This window comes from Aethalodelphis obliquidens, unplaced genomic scaffold (assembly GCF_003676395.1).
Source record: "Aethalodelphis obliquidens isolate GAN/ISIS:26980383/991018 unplaced genomic scaffold, ASM367639v1 scaffold5, whole genome shotgun sequence".
Lineage (NCBI taxonomy): Eukaryota > Metazoa > Chordata > Mammalia > Artiodactyla > Delphinidae > Aethalodelphis > Aethalodelphis obliquidens.
Window position 1 is genome coordinate 55473234 of NW_020837949.1, and position 22036 is coordinate 55495269.

The 22036-nt window shown below is 34.3% G+C and overlaps 1 protein-coding gene across 7 annotated transcripts in view; it reads left to right on the top strand.

Moving 5' to 3' along the window:
• Window positions 1–22036, top strand: part of ANKIB1 (ankyrin repeat and IBR domain containing 1) — a 158722-nt gene that overhangs the window by 61273 nt on the left and 75413 nt on the right. For 6 of the 7 annotated variants that reach the window (XM_027102428.1, XM_027102429.1, XM_027102425.1 and 3 more), the window contains one exon: window positions 9843–10120. In XM_027102428.1, the coding sequence (XP_026958229.1) occupies window positions 9933–10120 (188 nt within the window). In that variant the 5' untranslated portion in view covers window positions 9843–9932. Of the gene's footprint in view, window positions 1–9842; window positions 10121–11612; window positions 11666–22036 lie in introns of those variants that run through there. The other variant, XM_027102432.1, reaches the window with a different exon arrangement.

Sequence of the window (22036 nt, forward strand, 5' to 3'; positions counted from 1 at the left end):
ACTTTGGTTCAGAAGACTGTTGAAAAAATATATAGTTTTTAACTTGCCAGAGGTCAGACACCTAATAAATGATGAAGTCTAGACTACCAGTTATATATTTTCCTGGTGTAGAACATGGAGTTGGTGACATTTTCCTTAAGGTGTCACTGTCCTTTGAAAAGAATGAGTATTGAGTTCTTTAAAGGCAGCGACTAACTCTTTTCCAATGGCTTGCAGATCCTGATAGGAGAAGGGAGATAAAGTTTATTGAGTACCTGCTATGCACTGTATTACATACTTTACCTAGATAATCATGACAATTCTGCAAGGTAGGTGGCCTTATCCCTTTTTTACAGATGAAAAAATTGAGGTACAGAGAGGTTAAATGATTTGTGTTAGCACTAAGGAGTAGTAGATGTGGGATTCCAGCCCAGATTGTTCTACTACACTGTGTTCCTTCCACCAAATCAGGGGTTGGCGAACTACATCCCGTCGGCTCAATCCTAGGTCTTATTTTTGTAAACAAAATTTATTAGAACACAACCACACCCATTCTACTATTACATGTTGCCTATAGCGTTCAAGCTGCAGCAGCAGAGTTGAGTAGTTATGACAGAGATCATATGGCTCATTGAAGACAAATGATTCACTAAGTAAATATTTTAATATTTCCTATCTGGCCTTTTACAGAAAAAGTTTGCTGACACCTGCACTAAACCATACATTGTTTAGAGGTGCTGTGAACTGAGTGTACATTCAGTAATATAAATTTCAGTCCTACTGAAGCATTAAACTTCAACAAGAGGAATAAAGTAGATTTCCCAAAATATAATGATGAAGGCAAACAACAAGCCATGAATGTTCAAAATCTTTTAGTATTAAATTTGGAAAGATAGGCTGGGATGATTTAAATGTCGTTTCTGTTTCTATGATTCTATGCATTATAATTAATGAAAAATCAATACTTTTATAACATTTCAGTTTTCTTGTTACAATAAGTTTAAATTGTTTTTGTTATTCTTTGTTTTATTTTTTTTTGTGGATATAAGCTAACACTTCAATAGTATATGTGACATTTAAACTATACCTCCAATTGTGTTAATTCATGTTTGCACTCAAAGAGAGGTTTTTGTTTATAATAAACTATAATATGGCTTAAAATTTTTTAATTTTTTATAGTAATAGGGTTAACATCAAGGGGCATATGTTAGGGGGGCAGAGGTGCATAGAGACCAGCTGCTACAGTAAGTAACTTTACAAGTAGATGTAAGATTCCTCAATAGACTCACCAGTTTGACATCATATTTCTAAAGGCTATCTTTAATACCAGTTAAACAAAGAGTGGGAGCCAATAATTTTGTTGAGATCAACCTTCAGTCCATAATAATGACTTTAAAAGTAATTTACTTTTGTGGAAAATGATAAATTACATTAGGAGTTGGTTATTTATTTCTGAAGAACTTCATCTTCTATAAAAGATTCCTGGGAGTAGTTTATTAATTTAAGTGCACTTGAGTTTTTGATGTAGATTATTAACCTATGAATGGACAGGTTGAGAGACAAAGATTTAAAGTAAAAATTATAGAGCCCTTCACATTAAAAGTTATTCAGTAAATTAGGGAAAGTTTTCTGGAGTCTGTTGACAAGTTACATTTTTCACTTTTTCATTAAATACTTATCAAGTGCTGTGCTTTGCTAGTCAAAGATGTTGAGACTTTGCCTAGATTTTAGAAGCCCAGAATAATGAATTATTTTTGCCTCTTTGATAGTCTGTCATTTGCTTCATAAAGCTCTATACATAGATTTATCTTGGAGTTTGAAGTGTTTGATTCAAACAAAGAGGGAACAGTCACTTCAGGCTGTGCTAGCTGTGGCTATGAAAAAGTGAAAGGACACATCTGGCAAATTCTAGGCAAGACTTGTGAGAATAAATCTGAGAGGGAATGGAGCTGTGAATGTTTTAATGCCTTTCCTGGTACCTTTCAGGACTATTACACTCATATTTTAAAAATGAAACAGACTTGAAAATAACTGAGAACCACAAAAAAGTTTCTAGATACCATTATGCTTTTCAACATGTGACAGTCATATTTAATGCACATTTAGAGTTTTATTGATTTTTTAAGTATCTTAATATTATAAGTAACCACCCCAAGATATTATTGCCTTCTTAGATGTTTCTTTTTTCACATCTTGGGTATGGGTAGAAATTATTTTCTTACAGAACATTTCACTAAAGGATTAATGTAAATCAAGGAAAGCATGTTATCAATCTAATCCAATACTCTAACAATGTTCATAATTTGAGCTACATTCTATCAGAGATGAAAGATAAGACCAAAACAAGTGAAAGTATCCAAATCCTTAGGAAAGACCCTTTAGAACCCACATGATATCCTTTATATTTGGTTATAGATTAAAATATATTAATATAATAAACTAGAGTTCTCATTAAGAATAATAAACCCGTAAAATGCTTAAGGCAGTGCAACAAAAGTACAGATGATTTCACTGAGAATAAACACAAGGCTCCTAGGTTCTATGAAAAACAAAAGTAAAAAATAAAATCTAGGCTGTTGCTAAGAAGATCCCCAAAGTGGTTGTAGTATATTGTGATAAGCATAGAGTGTAGAAGGGATTTGCTCCTCATTCAATATTCGAGATGATAAAGGAGTAGTAGTTTAGATTAAAGATTCAGCAGCCCTCTGAAAAATTAAATAAAAAATTTATAATTATGTAGTATGATCTAATTTATGTATATAAATATTTATACTGTACATATGTATACAAACATATTTACATACGTTATAAATAGGATGAGTACTTATCAAATGCTACCAGTGGTTAGTAAATAGACTATGAGTTCTTTGTCCTTTTTCTTTATCCATATTGTCAAAAGTCTCTACTATGCATTGTATTTGCATATTTAAAGTGAGAAATCAATAACAAAGAACCCTTAAAAGACCCAAGTAATGACCTCATTAAGTATAGATATAAACCAGAAAATGTGTGTGTCTTAAGTAGATAGTTAACGCCTATCTCTAAAACAGGCTTAGCAGATGTCTTACCTTGCCTGCTCACCTTCATCTCCATACTCTGATGTGACCATTTAGCTAGAGGGATCCAGGAGCTTTTTAAACAGTGGTGTATGCACATTGAAATCACCCAAAGAGCTTAAATACCAGTGCTTGTGACCACCCCCTAAGAGATTCTTATTTCATTGGTCTGAGTTATAGCCTGGACAATGGGATTCTTTGAAGTTTTCCAGGTTATTAAATGTACAGCCAAGGTTGAGAGCTTCTGTTTTATAGGAAGCTTCAAAAACAACTCATCTGTTTTTTGGTCCTTTAAATTGTATTCTGTTGAAACTGTTGCAACCCTGTGCAACACTTGTGTTGAACAAGTACATATTATTTTCAACTTTTTTTTTTAAAGCTATGTTTTAATGTCTAGCCTGCCAGCGAGTTAATTGGGTAACGTGATAGACTTTTGTATTCTGCCTCTAAGTGTTTCTGCCTCTAGTCTATCTTCTACAGTGTCACAATAGCTAATATTCTAAAGCATATAACTGCCCTGCATATGAGGCTTTAATTATCTGTTCTTTACAACTTAAAGTATACATTTCTTAGTCTGACCCCAACCTATCTTCAGTTTTATCTCCTGTTAGTACAGCCCAAGAGACCCTAAACTCCACCATACTCACCAATTGAATAAGCCTTTTATTTCATACCTGCCTTTGCATAAGCTGTTTCCATTGTCATTAATTTTGATAATGGTTCAAGAGTAGATTCAGAAACATTTATTGAAATGGAACAAAACTAGCATTTATTAAGCACATTAGCCAAGGGCTGTGGTAGCTACTTAAAGTTTCTTAATAATCCTTACTGTCGTCCTTAAGAAATGTTTGTTTTCTTTTACTGTACACATAGGAACCTGAGGCTTTTGGAGGGTAATTACAATTACACAGCTAGCGTAGGTAAATACGAGATTTCAGACTCCAAGTTCAATGATTGTTTCCATGTCCTTCTTCCCCCACCGACCTCACATTGCTTCAGTTAGTAAATACCCGTATGATCTTTATCATAACCTCTTTCCAAACATAGTAGGCATAAACATTTCATGTTTTCAACCTTGTTTTGAATTACTTACAGTAGAAGGAAATAAATTTAATAGTATTGTGGTAGAATAATCAGTTTCCATAGTTCTGTGTATAATTAGTTATAATCACTTGTATTCGTTTGCTGTGAGTTTTGTAGTCCTACTATATATTTACATTTTAAAAATCTTTTCTCTGAGGCTCTTATAAGTAAGTACTGAGCAGTTTCACTTTTCCTTTACTGTAATTTACACATTCTGGAGTTCCTTTTTTTTTAATTTTTAAATTTAATTTTATTTATTTTTTTATACAGCAGGTTCTTATTAGTCATCAGTTTTATACACATCAGTGTATACATGACAATCCCAATCGCCCAATTCATCAGACCACCACCCCCACCCCCCTGCTGCTTTCCCCTCTTGGTGTCCATATGTTTGTTGTCTGTATCAGTGTCTCAATTTCTGCCCTGCAAACCAGTTCATCTGTACCATTTTTCTAGGTTCCACAAATATGTGTTAATATATGATATTTGTTTTTCTCTTTCTGACTTACTTCACTCTGTAAGACACTCTAAATCCATCCACGTCTCAACAAATGACCCAATTTCATTCCTTTATATGGCTGAGTAATATTCCATTATATATATGTACCACATCTTTAACCATTCGTCTTTCGATGGGCATTTAGGTTGCTTCCATGACCTGGCTATTGTAAATAGTGCTGCAATGAACATTGGGGTGCATGTGGCTTTTTGAATTACAGTTTTCTCTGGGTATATGCCCAGTAGTAGGATTGCTGGATCGTATGGTAATTCTATTTTTAGTTTTTTAAGGAACATCCATACTGTTCTCCATAGTGGCTGTATCAATATACATTCCCACCAACAGTGCAAGAGGGTTCCCTTTTCTCCACACCCTCTCCAGCATTTGTTGTTTGTAGATTTTCTGATGATGCCCATTCTAACTGGTGTGAGGTGATACCTCATTGTGGTTTTGATTTGCATTTCTCAAATAATTAGTGATGTTGAGCAGCTTTTCATGTGCTTCTTGGCCATGTGTATATCTTCTTTGGAGAAATGTCTATTTAGGTCTTCTGCCCATTTTTGGATTGGGTTGCTTGTTTTTTTAATATTGAGCTGCATGAGCTGTTTATATATTTTGGAGATTAATCCTTTGTTGAATGATTCGTTTGCAAATATTTTCTCCCATTCTGAGGGTTGTCTTTTCGTCTTGTTTATGGTTTCCTTTGCTGTGCAAAAGCCTTGAAGTTTCATTAGGCCCCATTTGTTTATTTTTGTTTTTATTTCCATAACTCTACAAGGTGGATCAAAAAAGATCTTGCTCTGATTTACATCAAACAGTGTTCCTCCTATGTTTTCCTCTAAGAGTTTTATAGTGTCTGGTCTTACATTTAGGTCTCTAATCCATTTTGAGTTTATTTTTGTGTACGGTGTTAGGGAGTGTTCTAATTTCATTCTTTTACATGTAGCTGTCCACTTTTCCCAGCACCACTTATTGAAGAGACTGTCCTTTCTCCATTGTATATCCTTGCCTCCTTTGTCATAAATTAGTTGACCATAGGTGCATGGGTTTATCTCTGGGCTTTCTATCTTGTTCCATTGATCTATGTTTCTGTTTTTGTACCAGTACCATATTGTCTTGATTACTGTAGCTTTATAGTATACTCTGAAGTCAGGGAGTCTGATTCCTCCAGCTGCGTTTTTTTCCCTCAAGACTGTTTTGGCTGTTCAGGGTCTTTTATGTCTCCATACAAATTTTAAGGTTTTTAGTTCTAGTTCTGTAAAAAATGCCATTGGTAATTTGATAGGGATTTCATTGAACCTCTAGATTACTTTGGGTAGTATAGTCATTTTCACAATATTGATTCTTCCAATCCAAGAACGTGGTATATATCTCCATCTGTTGGTATCATCTTTAATTTCTTTCATCAGTGTCTTATAGTTTTCTGCATACAGGTCTTTTGCCTCCCTAGGTAAGTTTATTCCTAGGTATTTTATTCTTTTTGTTGCAATGGTAAACGGGAGTGTTTCCTTAATTTCTCTTTCAGATTTTTCATCATTAGTGTATATGAATGCAAGAGATTTCTGTGCATTAATTTTGTATCCTGCAACTTTACCAAATTCATTGATTAGCTCTAGTAGTTTACTGGTGGCATTTTCAGGACTCTCTATGTATAGTATCATGTCATCTGCAAACAGTGACAGTTTTACTTCTTCTTTTCCAATTTGTATTCCTTTTATTTCTTTTCTTTTCTGATTGCTGTGGCTAGGACTTCCAAAACTATGTTGAATAATAGTGGCAAAAGTAGACATCTTTGTCTTGTTCCTGATCTTAGAGGAAATGCTTTCAGTTTTTCACCATTGAGAATGATGTTTGCTGTGGGTTTGTCATATATGGCCTTTATTATGTTGAGGTAGGTTCCCTCTATGCCCACTGTCTGGAGAGTTTTTACCATCAACTGGTGTAGAATTTTGTCAAAAGCTTTTTCTACGTCTATTGAGATGATCATATGGTTTTATTCTTCAATTTGTTAATATGTTTTATCTCATTGATTGATTTGCATATATTGAAGAATCCTTGCATCCCTCGGATAAATCCCACTTGATCATGGTGTATGATCCTTTTAACGTGTTGTTGGATTCTGTTTGCTAGTATTTTCTTGAGCATTTTTGCATCTATATTCGTCAGTGACATTGGTCTGTAATTCTTTTTTTGTAGTATCTTTGTCTGGTTTTGGTATCAAGGTGATGGTGGCCTCATAGAATGAGTTTGGGAGTGTTCCTTCCTCTGCAGTTTTTTGGAAGAGTTTGAGAAGGATGGGTGTTAGCTCTTCTCTAAATGTTTGATAGAATTCACCTGTGAAGCCGTCTGGTCCTGTACTTTTGTTTGCTGCAAGATTTTTAATCACAGTTTCAATTTCATTACTTGTGATTGGTCTCTTCATATTTTCTGTTTCTTTCTGGTTCAGTCTTGGAAGGTTATACCTTTGTAAAAATTTGTCCATTTCTTCCAGGTTGTCCATTTTATTGGCATAGAGTTGCTTGTGGTAGTCTTTAGGATGCTTTGTATTTCTGCAGTGTCTGTTGTAACTTCTCCTTTTTCATTTCTAGTTTTATTGACTTCAGTCCTCTCCCTCTTTTTCTTGATGAGTCTGGCTAATGGTTTATCAATTTTGTTTATCTTTTCAAAGCACCAGCTTTTAGTTTTATTGATCTTTGCTATTGTTTTCTTTGTTTCTGTTTCATTTATTTCTGCTCTGATCTTTATGATTTCTTTCCTTCTGCTAACTTTGGGTTTTGTTTGTTCTTCTTTATCTAGTTCCTTTAGGTGTAAAGTTAGGTTGTTTATTTGAGATTTTACTTGTTTCTTGAGGTAGGCTTGTATAGTTATAGACTTCCCTCTTAGAACTGCTTTTGCTGCATCCTGTAGGTTTTGGATCATCGTGTTTTCATTGTCATTTGCCTCTAGGTATTTTTTGATTTACTCTTTGATTTCTTCAGTGATCTCTTGGTTATTTAGTAATATATTGCTTAGCCTCCATGCGTTTACGTTTTTTACGTTTTCTTCCCTGTAATTCATTTCTGATCTCATAGCATTGTGGTCAGAAAAGATGCTTGATATGATTTCAAGTTTCTTAAATTTACTGAGGCTTGATTTGTGGCCCCAGTTGTGATCTATCCTGGAGAATGATCCATGCGCACTTGAGAAAAAAGTGTAATCTGCTGTTTTTGGATGGAATGTCCTATAAATATCAGTTAAATCTATCTGGTCTATTGTGTCATTTAAAGCTTGTGTTTCCTTATTTATTTTCATTTTCAATGATCTGTCCATTGTTGTAAGTGAGGTGTTAAACTTCCCCACTGTTATCATGTTACTGTCGATTTTGTCTTTTAGAGCTGTTAGCAGTTGCCTTACGTATTGAGGTGCTCCTATGTTGGGTGCATCTATATTTATAATTGTTATATCTTCTTCTTGGATTGATCCTCTGATCATTATGTAGTGTCCTTCCTTATCTCTTGTAACATTCTTTATTTTAAAGTCTATTTTATCTGATATGAGTATAGGTACTCCAGCTTTCTTTTGATTTCCATTTGCATGGAATATCTTTTTCCATCCCCTCACTTTCAGTCTGAATATGTCCCTATGTCTGAAGTGGGTCTCTTGTAGACAGCATATAAATGCGTCTTGTTTTTATATCCATTCAGCAAGCCTGTGTCTTTTGGTTGGAGCATTTAATCCATTCACGTTTAAGGTAAATATCGATATGTATGTTCCTATGACCATTTTCTTAATTGTTTGGGTTTGTTTTTGTAGTTCCTTTTCTTCTCTTGTGTTTCCCACTTAGAGAAATTCCTTTAGCATTTGTTGTAGAGCTGGTTTGGTGGGGCTGAATTCTGTTAGCTTTTGCTTGCCTGTAAAGCTTTTGATTTCTCCATCACATCTGAATGAGATCCTTGCCAGGTAGAGTAATCTTTGTTGTAGGTTCTTCCCTTTCATCACTTTAAGTGTATCATGCCACTCCCTTCTGGCTTGTAGAGTTTCTGCTGAGAAATCAGCTGTTAATCTTATGGGAGTTCCCTTGTATGTTATTTGTCATTTTTCCCTTGCTGCTTTTAATAATCTTTCTTTGTCTTTAATTTTTGCCAGTTTGATTACTGTGTGTCTCGGCGTGTTTCTCCTTGGGTTTATCCTGTATGGAACTCTCTGCACTTCCTGGACTTGGGTGGCTATTTCCTTTCCCATATTAGGGAAGTTTTTGACTATAATCTCTCCAAATATTTTCTCTGGTCCTTTCTCTCTCTCTTCTCCTTCTGGTAGCCCTATAATGCGAATGTTACTGCATTTAATGTTGTCTCATAGGTCTGTTAGGCTGTCTTCCTTTCTTTTCATTTTTTCTTCATTCTTGTCTGCAGCAGTGAATTCCACCATTCTGTCTTCCAGGTCACTTATCCATTGTTCTGCCTCAGTTATTCTGCTATTGATTCCTTGTAGTGTAGTTTTCATAGTTATTGTATTATTCATCTCTGTTTCTCTGTTCTTTAATTCTTCTAGGTCTTTGTTAAACATTTCTTGCATCTTCTCGATCTTCGCCTCCATTCTTTTTCTGTGGTCCTGGATTACCTTCACTATCATTATTCTGAATTCTTTTTCTGGAAGGTTGCCTGTCTCCACTTCATTTAGTTGTTTTTGTGGGGTTTTATCTTGTTCTTTCATCTGGTACATAGCCCTCTGCCTTTTCATTTTGTCTATCTTTCTGTGAATGTGCTTTTTTTCCCATAGGCTGCAGGATTGTAATTCTTCTTGCTTCTCTGGAGTTCTTATATGAGGAAGATTTCCTACATTTTTCACTATCCTACAAATTGGCTGAGTCAGATTTATATATAATTTATACAGGGATTTAAGTGTATTCATCCATAGATTTAATCAAGCTCATTTCCTGCCTATGTGAAGGAGAAAATTGAAAAGTACATATATGTAGGTAACTTTTATAGTATAAAGTGCAGCCTGTGAAACCTTAACAGTTTCTGTGTGGAAAAATGTTATAGTTTAACAAGTTAATTGGGGTAACATTAAAAGTTTGAGACTTTTTGCCTATTAAGATAAATTTGGTAAATTTAGTATAATTTGTTCCCTTACATATGCTTCCTAGATTTTATTAGTGTTCCTAATTATGATACTGTTTCTTTAGGATACTGCTTCATAATTAGTTTTTCACAATCTAATTTAATAATTTTTTCCTCCATTAGAATGTGAAACATGTTGTAGAAGCATTCAAGAAGTGGCTGAAGGGGGAAGGAAAAAGTGCCACTACCTATCAGAAAAAAACAAAACAAAACATGGGAAATACAACCACCAAATTCCGTAAAGCACTCATCAATGGTGATGAAAACCTGGCCTGCCAAATATATGAAAACAACCCTCAGCTAAAAGAATCCCTTGATCCAAATACATCTTACGGGGAGCCCTACCAGCACAATACGCCATTACACTATGCTGCTAGACATGGAATGAATAGAATATTAGGGTAAGTATTACTGTAAAGCAATTGATAACAAGTTAGAGAAAGGAAAGAAAAAACCTGATCTTTAGAAAATATATGCATACATGTGTGCATGTTATGTGGTATTATAGTGAATTAAACTTTGTAGAATTGAATATGCATAAATTATTAAGTATCATTTTTTATTATGCCTAAATTAGACCAAAGGTTTCAGTAGTGAGGTTAGTTCACATATTATTTTTACTGTAAAATACATTTTGATCCTCAGTATGTTTCATAGTATGAACTTTTTATAATAGTGTAGTTTTTAATTTACAACATTTCAATTCTAGAAAAGTACTTATCAACTCAAAAAATTGCAGGGAATTGTGCCCTAGGCAATTTAAGTTGAAAAACTAATGTGTTTACCTTACCTATTCATGATCAGATTTGAGTTTTCTTCTTTTAATGGGGTTCAGTTACTTGAAAAAACTTTTCTAAAAGCAAACCATTTCCTTGGAACTGAAAATACTAAGAAACTTAAAAAAAATCTCTTCAACAAGAAAGCATTAGTGGCAGCAAATATGTGAAGATTCTTCCTAATTACATGGTGTTTGCTAGCTTATAAGATGAAAGAAGCAAAGGATAGAAAAGTAATTCCAAAACAAATTTAGTCTTTAGAAGTAGATTATTCAGTTATGGAAGTCTGATGCTAGGAGACAAAGAAACACTTCTTTGCTTATGCAGTGAAATATAATTCTTCAACCAATATCCTGAGCACTTTAGAACTTGACAAAAAACTTTTCAGTCCTTTCTCTATTTCTTTTTATACAAATTTGTCGTTCAAAATAAGCTGCTCTTTTTGGTATCCCTGAATCATGCCATGTGTGTTGTCTGCCATGTTCATTGTGCTCTTTCTGCCAGGAGTATCCCACTCCTCTCAGCTTTCTCTTTCTTACCTAAATTTTAGCCTTCCTTCAAGGTCCTAGGCACACTTTATCTATCTTCTTAGCCTGTCACAACCCATAGGAACTTTAGTCTTTTTTGAACTTCTATGATTCTTTTTTGTTTGTTTGTATTACTTGTTTGGTATACACTATGTCATTGTATTTTATAATTTTGTGTATCTTCTCTTTGCCTACCTAAAGTACAGCTTTTTTAAAGGACCTTCTTAATACTTCTAGCATCTAGCATAGTATCTTACACAAAGTAAGTAGAAATATCATAAAATCATGGCACAGGAAATATCTTTATGATCAGGATTTGTGAATGACAAAAATTCCATAAATAATTTACGTTTTCCAGGCCTATGACTATCAAGTAGTTATTTTTGTAACCTCTTGAAAATAAAATAGGTATTTCTCTTTTTTTTTTTTTTTTTTTTTTTTTGCGATACGCGGGCCTCTCACCGTTGTGGCCTCTCCCGCTGCGGAGCACAGGCTCCAGACGCGCAGGCCCAGCGGCCACGGTTCACAGGCCCAGCGGCTTCGCGGCACGTGGGATCCTCCTGGACCGGGGCACTAACCCGCATCCCCTGCATCGGCAGGCGGACTCTCAGCCACTGCGCCACCAGGGAATCCCCTAAAATAGGTATTTTTTGACTTAAAAACAGGTATTTCTATAACCTCTCCTTTTTGCATTTATCTTTTATTTTCATTTCTTGTAAAATACCCACTTAGAAGCCGCCTCCAACTCATATTGTTATACTTTTTCTTCCAAAACTGGGTCTTCCCTATGTTAATGACACTAACATATTGTACTAATAAAATAATGGCAAACACATTGAGGCCTTGCTGTTTTCTTTTTTGTTTGTTTTGTTTTTATTTCCATTACTCTAGGAGGTGGATCAATAAAGAACTTGCTGTGATTTGTGTCAAAGAGTGTTCTTCTTATGTTTTCCTCTAAGAGTTTTATAGTGTCTGGTCTTACATTTAGGTCACTAATCCATTTTGAGTTTATTTTTGTGTATGGTGTTAGGGAGTGTTCTAATTTCATTCTTTTACATGTAGCTGTCCACTTTTCCCAGTACCACTTATTGAAGAAACTGTCTTTTCTCCATTGTATATCCTTGCCTCCTTTGTCATAGATTAGTTGACCATAGGTGCGTGGGTTTATCTCTGGGCTTTCTATCTTGTTCCATTGATCTATGTTTCTGTTTTTGTGCCAGAACCATATTGTCTTGATTACTGTAGCTTTGTAGTATAGTCTGAAGTCAGAGAGTCTCATTCCTCCAGCTCCGTTTTTTTCCCTCAAGACTGCTTTGGCTATTCGGGGTCTTTTGTGTCTCCATACAAATTTTAAGATTTTTTGTTCTAGTCCTGTAAAAAATGCCATTGGTAATTTGATAGGGATTGCATTGAATCTGTAGATTGCTTTGGGAAGTATAGTTATCTTCACAATGTTGATTCTTTCAATCCAAGAACATGGTATATCTCTCCATCTGTTGGTATCATCTTAAATTTCTTTCATCAGTGTCTTATAGTTTTCTGCATACAGGTCTTTTGTCTCCCTAGGTAGGTTTATTTCTAGGTATTTTATTCTTTTTGTTGTAATGGTAAATGGGAGTGTTTCCGTAATTTCTCTTTCAGATTTTTCATCATTAGTGTATACGAATGCAGGAGATTTCTGTGCATTAATTTTGTATCCTGCAACTTTACCAAATTCATTGATTAGCTCTAGTAGTTTTCTGGTGGCATTTTCAGGATTCTCTATGCATAGTATCATGTAATCTGCAAACAGTGACAGTTTTACTTCTTCTTTTCCAATTTGTATTCCTTTTATTTCTTTTTCTTCTCTGATTGCCATCACTAGGACTTCTAAAACTATGTTGAATAATAGTGGTGAGAGTGGACATCCTTATCTTGTTCCTGATCTTAGAGGAAATGCTTTCAGTTTTTCACCATTGAGAATGATGTTTGCTGTGGGTTTGTCGTATATGGCCTTTATTATGTTGAGGTAGGTTCCCTGTATGCCCACTCTCTGGAGAATTTTTATCATAAATGGGTGTTGAATTTTGTCAAAAGTTTTTTCTGCATCTATTGAGATGATCATATGGTTTTTCTTGTTCAGTTCGTTAATATGGTGTATCACATTGATTGATTTGCATATACTGAAGAATCCTTGCATCCCTGGGATAAATCCCACTTGATCATGGTGTATGATCCTTTTAATGTGTTGTTGGATTCTGTTTGCTAGTATTTTGTTGAGGATTTTTGCATCTGTATTCATCAGTGATACTGGTCTGTAATTTTCTTTTTTTGTAGTATCTTTGTCTGGTTTGGGTATCAGGGTGATGGTGAGGCCTTACTATTTTCTAGGCACTATTAACAGTGCTCTACATGCATTGTCTCACTTAATCCTCATTACAGCTCTGTGAGTTCGTTAATCATCTGCATTTCAGAGGTGAGAAAACTGAAGCACCGAAAGATTAAGCAACTTGTCAGAACTCTGCAGCTTGTAAATGGTAAAGCTATTTGCCCAGGCAGATGACTGTAGGCTGTAGGCTTTTCAACACTGTGATAACCTCTTATCTCTATAGTCAAATAAGCCTATATGTCAGGGCTGCCTAAAACACTTATTAGCAAAACAAATTAGTCACTCTGAACTTAAGTTTCCCTGTCTATAAAATAGATACACATGAAACTTGTGGGACAATTAATGTTTTATATGTCTCATGGTGCCTAGCATATAATATTATTACCTCTCATGTTTGTAACCCTAAATAACTTCCAATCATCTTTGACTTACTCCTTACTCTTCCTTTACCTAACCTGCTACTAATGCAAAGTTCACTAAGTCTTATCTCTTGGATTCTCTTCTTTGCATTCCCGTTGCCCCAAGCTTTGTTCACTCTTACCAACCCCTTCTTCCAATACTGAAAATACCTGACTCCTGAATGATCTTTTTGCAAGTCTTTTTCTCCTATAATCTCATGTCCAGGTTAATCTTGCTAAAAGTATAGCCTTTTCAATGTTCTATCATGAGAAAACTGTAACTACACTACCATCTGCCTTATTCTATTTGGCTTCTGAAGCCAACTTTTCTATGCCCTAATTCTACCGATTCAGCCTAATCTCTCATTGTTCTCTAACATGATCATATCAGTCAATCTGGTTACCCTCCCTCTTGCTTTCCCCACTTTTAAAAATGCCACCCCCTTAGCTTTATTCCTGTTGGTCCTTGATTCTGAAATGTCTTCTTTCTTCTCTAATTTCTTGTCCTTTACGTCCTCCCTTGGTTTCTGTCTTTTCATGAATTCATTACCAACTATTCTGACCTGCAGTATTCTTTCTGTTCTCTGAAATTCCTACAACTTAGATTTTAAACCATCCAATTGTCATTAAACTCATCTCTTTGACTAGATTGTAAATATTACAAATACACTGCTACACAGTTAGTAATGCTCTCAATAGATTAACTCTTGATTACTTAATCTATTAAGGCTTTCTTTTTTTGAGTTGAACATTTTCAGTGAAATTATAAAACTGTTGCTTTAGCTTCTGAATATTGAACACTATAATAATATTTAATATCAAGTCTTGTTATGTGATTAATTAAAACTTGCTTAGAATACCAAGGTAAAATGTATTTAAATATTATTATTACTAAGGTAATATGTATATTTTAATATAAAAGAAATCAAGTAGCAAAATATATTCTAACTATTTATAGTATAATTTAAAATATACTTTATGAAATTAGGAAACATTGTATAAGAAAGTTATCTAATCCAGTGAGTCTTTTTTTTAATTTATTTTATTCAAGTATAGTTGATTTACAGTGTTGTATTAATTTCTGCTGTACAGCAAAGTGATTCAGTTATGTGTTTATATATATTTATATACACACACACACATTCTTTTTCATACTCCTTTCCATTATGGTTTATCACAGGATATTGAATATAGTTCCCTGTACTGTACAGTAAGACCTTGTTGTTTATCCATTCTGTATATACCAATTTGCATCTGCTAATCCCAAACTCCCACTCCTACCCTCTCCTACCCCCGACCCCCTTGGCAACCACCAGTCTATTCTGTGTCCCTGATTTTGTTTCTGTTTCCTGGATAGGTTCATTTGTGTAATATTTTAGATTCCACATATCATGATATCATATGGTATTTGTCTTTGTCTGTCTGACTGACTTACTTAGTATGGTAATCTCTAGGTCCATCCATGTTGCTGCATATGGCATTTTTTCTTTCTTTTTTATGGCTGAGCAGTATTTCATTGTGTACATGTACCGCATCTTCTTTATCCATTCATCTGTTGATGGACATTTAGGTTGTTTCCATATGTAATCCAGTGAGTTTTAAAGTGTGTTCTGAGGACTCCTAGATCCTGAGACTCTTTCAAGGAGGTGCAGTAGGTCAAAACTATTTTTATACTAATTTTAAGATGTTATTTGCCTTTTTTTCACTGCGTTGACATTTGCAGTTGCAGTTCAAAAAGCAGAGGATAAAACTGCTGACGCCTTTAGATGAATCAAGGAAGTGGCACCAAACCTTACTAGTAATTGGATTCCTCTCTGCCGGGCTCTTGCTGTTTTTTTTTTTAAAAAAAAAGCCGTTTCACTTAAAATGTCCTCAATGAAGCATTAAAATTACTAATTTTATTTAATCTCCATCCTCGATTACACATCTTCTTAATATTCTATGTGACAAATGTGAAGAATTCATAAATCACTTCTGCTGCTGTATGATGTTAGGTTTGAGAAAGAGCACTTGTACTTTTGTTTGAGGTATGAATTGAACTACTTATTTTTTCGTGAAACAACATTTTAAATTAACAACATTCAGACTGGGATACTGGCTGGCTGACATTTTTCTTGAAAATGTATGACATAAGTGAGCCTATCAATTCAAGGGAAAACTGAGAGTATTTGTTGCTAATGATAAAATTTGAGTTTTCAAGTGAATATTGGAATTTTGAAAACTTATATTTGCTGCCTTCAGCTTGATAGTTTCCCATTACTTAGGGACTTTTCTGAATAAGAGTGGTGGTGATATAAATTAATATGATTTTTTAAAATATTGTATAATGAAATGTGACAAAAATCTAGAAGCTCTGTGTAACTCACTGAATTAGTATTTTTCAGAAGATCAGTATATGGTTTTTTACAATTATGCATGGGTAAAAGATTTATTCAAAATGCAAGGTAGACCAATGGATTTTAATGTAATACAGTACAAAAGTTCATTTCATAAGATATCATATTTTATATTGCAAGTAATCTTTAAGAAATGACCACTTGTTGAATTTTTAGCATAGTATCAAATATGACTATTCACAGTTATTTGAAAAGGCTATTTTAAAATACTTCTCCCTTTTGTGATTATATAAGGCTGGATTTTTTTCATATGCTTGAACCCAAATGACACATATCACAACACATTGAATGCTATGAGAATCTGTCTGTCTTCTGTTAGCCAGATATTAAATAAAATTTGTAAACATGTAAAACAATGCCATTGTGCTCACTTAATTTTCAAAAAATGTATAGTTATTTTTTCATTTTAAGATATTAGGAATGTTAACTATGTAATGATATTAGGAATGTTAAATATGTAATGAGTTTATTTTTTAATTAATAAATGTTTTAAAATATCTTTTAATTTTTAATATGATGAATATCTATATAATTCACATAAACAAAGTTCTTAGGAATCTTTTCATTTTTAAATTTTTATTGGGGTATACTTGATTTACAATGTTGTGTTTCTGCTGTACAGCAAAGTGAATGAGTTATACATGTACATATATCCACTCTTTTTTAGATTCTTTTCACATTACAGAGTATTGAGTAGAGTTCCCTGTAATATACAGTAGGTCCTTATTAGTTACCTATTTTATATATAGTAGTGTGTATATGTCCATCCCAATCTCCCAATAGGAATCTTCAGTAATTTTTAAAGTTGTGAAAGTTGTAAAAGTCTACTACCAAAAAGTTTAAAAATTGCTGATCTGATCAATATTCCTGGTTCCTCTAAGAAGGAATATATCTGTCTCCATCCTCTGGTTATCATTCTATTGAATGAGTATTTAAAGACCTAAAGAAAGAGTGACTATATATTCTCTTTTAATTACTGTTTTTATGATTTAGCCATATACTTCACACTTATATTTTTACTTTATACTTAACTTTCAACTTCAGCCTAAAGTGTTTGGTGTTTTCTTTTAATTTTTATTGGAGTATAGTTGCTTTATAATATTGTGTTAGTTTCTACTGTACAGCAAAGTGAATCAGCAATACGAATACATATATCCCCTCTTTTTTGAATTTCCTTCCCATTTAGGTACCACACAACATTGAATAGAGTTCCCTGGGCTATTATAGTAGGTTCTCATTAGTTATCTATTTTATACATAGTATCAATAGTGTATATATGTCAATCCCAGCCTCCCAATTCATCCCAGCCTGCCTTATCCCTTTAGTATCCATACATTTGTTCTCTATGTCTGTGTCTCTATTTCTGCTTTGTATATACGATTGTCTAAACCAATTTTTTCAGGTTCCACATATATGCTTTAATATACGATATTTGTTTTTCTCTTTCTGACTTACTTCACTCTGTATGAGTCTCTAGGTCCATCCACGTCTCTACAAATGACCCAGTTTTGTTCCTTTTTATGGCTGGGTAATATTCCATTGTATATATGTACCACATTTTCTTTATTTCATTCTTCTGTTGATGAACATTTAGGTTGCTTCCATGTCCTGGCTTTTGTAAATAGTGCTGCAGTGAACATTGGGGGTGCATGTGTCTATGCCCAGTAATGGGATTGCTGGGTTATATGGTAGTTCTGTTTTTCGTTTTTTAAGGAATCTCCCTACTGTTCTCCATAGTGGCTCTATCAATTTACATTCCCATCAACAGTGCAAGAGGCTTCCCTTTTCTCCACAACCTCTCCAGCATTTATTGTTTGTGGATTTTTTGATAATGGCCATTCTGACCAGTGTGAGGTGATACCTCATTGTAGTTTTCATTTGCATTGCTCAAATAATCAGTGATGTTGAGCATCTTTTCTTATGTTTGTTGGCCATCTGTATGTCTTCTTTGGAGAAATGTCTATTTAGGTTTTCCACCCATTTTTTGATTGGGTTTGTTTTTTTGATATTGAGCTGCATGAGCTGTTTGTATATTTGGAGATTAATGCTTTGTCAGTTGATTTGTTTGCAAATATATTCTCCCATTCTGAGGGTTATCTTTTCATGTTGTTTATGCTTTCCTTTGCTGTGCAAAGCTTTTTAAGTTTAATTAGGTCCCATTTCTTTATTTTTGTTTTTAATCTCATTATTCTAGGAGGTGGATCAAAAAAGATCTTGATGCAATTTATGTCAAAGAGTGTTCCGCCTATGTTTTCCTCTAAGAGTTTTATAGTGTCTGGCCTTTCATTTACGTCTTTAATCCATTTTGAGTTTATTTTTGTGTATGGTGTTAGGGAGTGTTCTAATTTCATTCTTTTACATGTAGCTGTCCAGTTTTCCCAGCACCACTTATTGAAGAGGCTGTCTTCACTCCATTGTATATACTGGCTTTCTTTGTCATAGATTAAGTGACCATAGGTGCATGGGTTTATCTCTGGGCTTTCTATCCTGAACCATTGATCTATATTTCTGTTTTTGTGCCAGCACTATACTGTCTTGATTATTGTAGCTTTGTAGTATAGTCTGAAGTCAGGGAGTCTGATTCCTCCAGCTCCATTTCTTTTCCTCAAGATTGCTTTTGCTATTCGAGGTCTTTTGTGTTTCTGTGCAAATTGTAAAATTTCTTGTTCTTTTCTATGAAAAATCCCATTGGTAATTTGATGGGGATTGCACTGAATCTGTAGATTGCTTTCGGTGTATAGTCATTTTCACAATATTGATTCTTCCAATCTAAGAACATGATATATGTCTCCATCTGTGTCATCTTTGATTTCTTTCATTATTATCTTATAGTTTTCTGTGTACAGGTCTTCTGCCTCCTTAAGTAGGTTTATTCCTAGGTATTTTATTCTTTTTGTTGCAATGGTAAATGGGATTGTTTCCTTAATTTCTCTTTCTGATCTTTCATTGTTAGTATATAGGAATACAAGAGATTTTTGTGTATTAATTTTGTATCCTGCAACTTTACTAAATTCATTAATTAGCTCTAGTAGTTTTTTGGTGGCATCTTCAGGATTTTCTATGTATAGTATCATGTCATCTGCAAACAGTGACACTTTTACTACTTCTTTGCCAATTTGGATTCCTTTTATTACTTTTTCTTCTCTGATTGCTGTGACTAGGACTTCCAATACTATGTTGAATAATAGTGGAGAGAGTGGGCACTCTTGTCTTGTTCCTGATTTTAGAGGAAATGCTTTCAGTTTTTTACCATTGACAGTAATGTTTGCTGTGGGTTTGTCATATATGGCCTTTATTATGTTGAGGTAGGTTCCCTCTGCCCACTTTCTGGAGAGTTTTTATCATAAGTGGATGTTGAATTTTGTCAGAAGCTTTTTCTGCATCTATTGAGATGATCGTATGGTTTTTATTCTTCAATTTGTTAATATGGTGTATCACATTGATTGATTTGCATATATTGAAGAATCCTTGCCTCCCTGGTATAAATCCCACTTGATCATGGTGTATGATTTTTTTAATGTGTTGCCAGATTCAGTTTGCTAGTATCTTGTTGAGGATTTTTGCATCTATGTTCATCAGTGATATTGGCTTGTAATTTTCTTTTTTTGTGATATCTTTGTCTGCTGTTGGTATCAGGGTGATGGTGGCCTCATAGAATGAGTTTGGGCACGTTCCATCCTGTGCAATTTTTTGGAAGAGTTTGAGAAGGATACGTATTAGCTCTTCTCTAAATGTTTGATAGAATTCACCTGTGAAACCGTCTGGTCGTGGACTGTTTGTTGGAAGATTTTTAATCACATTTTCAATTTCAGTATTTGTGATTGGTCTGTTCATATTTTCTATTTCTTCCTGGTCCAGTCTTGGAAGGTTGTAGTTTTTTAAGAATTTGTCCATTTCTTCCAGGTTGTCCATTTTATTGGCATATAGTTGCTTGTAGTAGTCTTTTATGATCCTTTGTATTTCTGTGGTGTCAGTTGTAACTTCTCCTTTTTCATTTTTAATTCTATTGATTTGAGTCTTCTCCCGTTTTTTCTTGATGAGTCTGGCTAATGGTTTATCAATTTTGTTTATCTTCTCAAAGAACCAAGTTTTAGTTTTATTGATCTTTGCTATCATTTCTTTCATTTTTTCTTCATTTATTTCTGATCTAATCTTTATGATTTCTTTTCTTCTGCTAACTCTGGGGTTTTTTTGTTCTTCTTTCCCGAATTGCTTTAGGTGTAAGGTTAGGTTGTTTATTTGAGATGTTTCTTGTTTCTTGAGGTAGGATTGTATTGCTATAAACTTCCCTCTTAGAACTGCTTTTGCTGCATCACATAGGTTTTGGGTCATCGTGTTTTCATTGTCATTTGTCTCTAGGTATTTTTTTATGCCCTCTTTGATTTCTTCGGTGATCTCTTTGCTCTTTAGTAGCGTATTGTCTAGCCACCATGTATTTGTGTTTTTTACAGATTTTATCCTATAATTCATTTCTAATCTCATAGTGTTGTGGTTGAAAAAGATGCTTGGTATGGTTTCAATTTTCTTAAATTTACCAAGGCTTGCTTTGTGACCCAAGGTGTGATCTACCCTGCAGAATGTTTTCTGTGCACTTGAGAAGAAAGTGAATCCTGCTACTTTTGGATAGAATGTCCTATAAATATCAGTTAAGTCTATCTGGTCCAATGTGTCATTAAGGCTTGTGTTTCCTTATTAATTTTCTGTCTGGATGATCTATCCATTGGTGTAAGTGGAGTGTTAAAATCCCCCACTATTTTTGTGTTAATGTTGATTTCCCTTTTTATGCCCATTAGGGTTTGCCTGATGTATTGAGGTGCTCCTATGTTGGGTGGATAAATATTTACAATTGCTATATCTTCTTCTTGGACTGTTCCCATAATCATTATGTAGTGTCCTTCCTTATCTCTTGTTAGTCTTCATTTTAAAGTCTATTTTGTCTGATATGAGTAATGCTACTCCATCTTTCTTTTGATTTCCATTTGCATGGAGTATCTTTTTCTGTCCCCTCACTTTCAGCCGGTATGTGTCCCTAGGTCTGCAGTGGGTCTGCTGTAGACAACATATATTGGGTCTTGTTTTTGTATCCATTTATCCAGTCAGTGTCTTTTGATTGGAGCATTTAATGCATTTACATGTAAGGTAATTATCAATATGTATGTTTCTATTACCATTTTCTTAATTGTTTTGGGTTTGTTTTTGTAGGTCTTTTTCTTCTCTTGAGTTTCCTACCTCGAGAAGTTCTTTTAGCATTTGTTGCAAAGCTGGTCTGGTGTTCGTGAATTCTCTTAGCTTTTGCTTGTCTGTAAAGCTTTTGATCTCTCCATCAAATCTGAATGAGAACCTTGTTGGGTAGAGTAATCTTGGTTGTAGTTTTTTCCCTTTCATCACTTTAATTATATCCTGCCACTCGCTTCTTGCCTGCAGCGTTTTTGCTGAAAGATCAGCTGATAACCTTATGGAGATTCCCTTGTATGTTATTTGTTGCTTTTCCCTTGCTGCTTTTAATATTTTTTCTTTGTATTTAATTTTTGTTAGCTTGGTTAATCGTGTCTCGTCTTGTTTCTCCTTGGGTTTATCCTGTCTGGGACTCTGCGCTTCATGGACTTGATTGACTGTTTCCTTCCCCATATTAGGGAAGTTTTCCACTATAATCTCTTCACATATTTTCTCAGATGCTTTCTCTTTTTCCTCTGGGACCCCTATAATTGAAATGTTGGTGCGTTAATGTTGTCCCAGAGGTCCCTGTGACTGTCTTTAATTCTTTTCATTCTTTTTTCTTTATTTTGGTCTGCAGTAGTTATTTCCACTATTTTATCTTCCAGGTCACTTATCCTTTCTTCCACCTCGGTTGT